This window comes from Trichechus manatus, unplaced genomic scaffold, assembly GCF_000243295.1.
Source record: "Trichechus manatus latirostris isolate Lorelei unplaced genomic scaffold, TriManLat1.0 scaffold00076, whole genome shotgun sequence".
Taxonomy (NCBI): Eukaryota; Metazoa; Chordata; class Mammalia; order Sirenia; family Trichechidae; genus Trichechus; species Trichechus manatus.
The window spans coordinates 4,772-7,354 of NW_004444012.1; the positions used below are offsets into that span (position 1 = coordinate 4,772).

At 41.6% G+C, this 2,583-nt stretch overlaps 1 protein-coding gene across 1 annotated transcript; it reads right to left on the reverse strand.

The window, feature by feature from the left end:
- Positions 1–1,217: 1,217 nt before the first annotated feature.
- LOC111818996 (olfactory receptor 4F15-like) lies at positions 1,218–2,567 on the reverse strand. Its single transcript, XM_023735085.1, has one exon. It carries the CDS (start codon positions 2,462–2,464, stop codon positions 1,973–1,975), a length of 492 nt encoding a protein of 163 aa, XP_023590853.1. The 5' UTR covers positions 2,465–2,567; the 3' UTR covers positions 1,218–1,972.
- Between the last annotated feature and the right edge of the window lie 16 nt (positions 2,568–2,583).

Genomic DNA, 2,583 nt, shown 5'->3' on the forward strand with positions numbered 1-2,583 from the left:
CATTTTGGTTTCTTGCTAGAGTTCCACATTGGCCAAACCAACCAGAAAACTGATACAAGGAAGCCTACTAACGTAGTCCATTCAGATCAGATTCCTGAGACACAAATTTGGGTGGAGAATGGTCTTTTCCTGCCTGTTAGTTCACTGACAGGTGAAGTTCATAGTGATCCAGGGCCATTCTCGGCTGTGCTCCCTGGAACACTAGGACCTCCAAATCTATCAAATCTAAGTTTGCACGAGTAGGAAGCAAAATTATCCCCCATAGATTATTTAGCCTAATAGTTAGTGTGACTTCTTCTGCCTTAGATTCCTGCATTTCAGGTATGGGAGAGATGACATCATATATTCCCACCGGTTTAGGGTATGTTGTTGTTGTTCTTAGGTGCCGTCGAATCGATTCCGACTCATAGTGACTCTATGTACAACAGAACGAAACACTAGCAGGCCCGGCCCCATCCTCACAATCGGTGTTATGCTTGAGTCCATTGTTGCAGTCACTGTGCGGCAACCCACCTCCTAGAGGGTCTTTCCTCTTTTACACTGACCCTCTACTTCACCAAGCATATATAACCAGTGTATATACAGCAGCAAATAGGACAGCATCCGAAAATTGCTAATGGTTTCTCTCACAGTTCGTACAAAAACTGTGCATCCAGCAGGCCATTCCATCACTCTATCAAGTCATTTGTCTCTGAGTGATGGAGCACAAGGAAGTTCAGGAATTCTGTGAATGTAAGCCCATTGTTACAGTTTATTTCTGATAAAATAGATAGTCACCTATGAAAGAAAGAAAATTTCTTCTGCTATGTTTATTTGAAGTCATTATATTGTCACCGAGGTTAGCAGATAGCAATGGCAGAAGGATTCTTGCTCTCAAACACTGGAAATACTTCATTACCATCTCATAAAAGTAAGAGAAACAAGATATAATTTATGCACTTTCCCAACAGTGTATTTAAATGAATGGGTGATGACCAGGGTTTTTAAGAAAAGAAGGAAAGAGAGAAGAAAAGAAAAAAAAGGAAGAGAAAATTTCATAATGACAAGTATTGTTATGTGAAACCTTGTTCAGTTTGTTACCAACACACACTGGCCCAATAGACCAAGAAGCCTGCCCACAGACAGTGTTTTTAACTGTAATAGGGCCATTTAAAAGGGACAAGTATAAAGGGAGGTTAGAGGGAATGAAGGGAAAGGAGAGGAGAAGAACAAAAGGGGGAATGGGAAAAAATGGTAAGGAAATCCGAAAGAGGAAAGAGAAATGGAAAGAAAAGCCTCTTAACTCAAGGTAAAGGAACAAGGATGAGGAGAAAATAGGGGAAAAAGGAAAAGGAAAATGTAATGGGTTTAAGTAGCATACTGCTGATCAGGGGGAAAAACCAGGGAGTGTTCCTACTTTTCCTTTGTATTCCAAGAACACCCCACACAGTTGGCACCCAGGTGTGTACTCATTGGACTCCTATGTGTGAGCTCTTAAAAGTTCTGCCCTCTTTGCACTGCCCTGGCAGAGACCCAAAGACGGTGTAAGGCAAGCAGCAGATAACAGTTAAAAGACTCAGTTCAATCCTCTATTAGCAAATTCTTCATTAAGTACTGCCAGGAATTTCTGTCTGTGAGACAGATTACTGTTTAAAAAAAGAAAGAAAGAGGGAGAGGTCTCCCTGTTCTAAAGGCCTTAAAGAAGCCCCCTCTATTGGGTATTTCTATTAATTACTTCTTCTAAGTATTATTATACCTTAGAATCAAGGCACAGAATTACTGCGAACTTTGGTTTATAAATACTTTATATGTAACTCTTTCTCTCTTTTCAGAAGAAAATGTCACTTGCTCTTAAGTGAAAGAAGCAAAAGACACAATAATAGCGGTATCAAAATAATCACCCCAATATAGGGCAAAGAGAAGCTTCTCTGCGAGTCTGACCATCAACAATGCAGCTTCAGTAGTCAATGAGGACTCCTCACAATACAATCACTTAAGAGATCTTCATGTAACGCACTAGCTGTCTGCATACTCTCCACATTGCCACCTTCATATCTTGATTCCTGAATGTGTAAATGACAGGATTCAGGAAAGGGGTGAGGACTCCATCAAAGATGGCCAGAAACTTATCCAGGTGTGTAGATGAAGACGGCCACATATAGAAGAATATCAAAGGACCAAAGAACAAAACCACCACAGTGATATGAGCTGAAAGTGTGTACACAGCCTTGGATGAACCAGCTGAAGAGTGTTTCTGAACAGTGACAATGATGACGATATAGGAAATGATCAGTATGAAGAAGGAGCCCACAGAGATGAATCCACTGTTGGCCGTGACCATGAACTCCAGCCGGTAGGTGTCTGTGCAGGCCAGTTCGATGAGCTGAGGAAGGTCACAGTAAAAGCTGTCCAACACATTGGGGCCACAGAAGGGTAATTTTACTACAAAAGCCAACTGAATCACAGAGTGGATAAGGCCAATCATCCATGCTGACACTAAAAAGAAGATTCACATTTGTGGGCTCATGATGGTCAGGTAGTGGAGAGGCTTACAAATGGCCACATATCTGTCAAAGGCCATGGCTATGAGCAGCACCATCTCCA

Bases quoted from the DNA above. Each gene is read 5' to 3' on its own strand.
- LOC111818996 (XM_023735085.1), bottom strand. From the start codon at position 2,464: ATGATTGGCCTTATCCACTCTGTGATTCAGTTGGCTTTTGTAGTAAAA.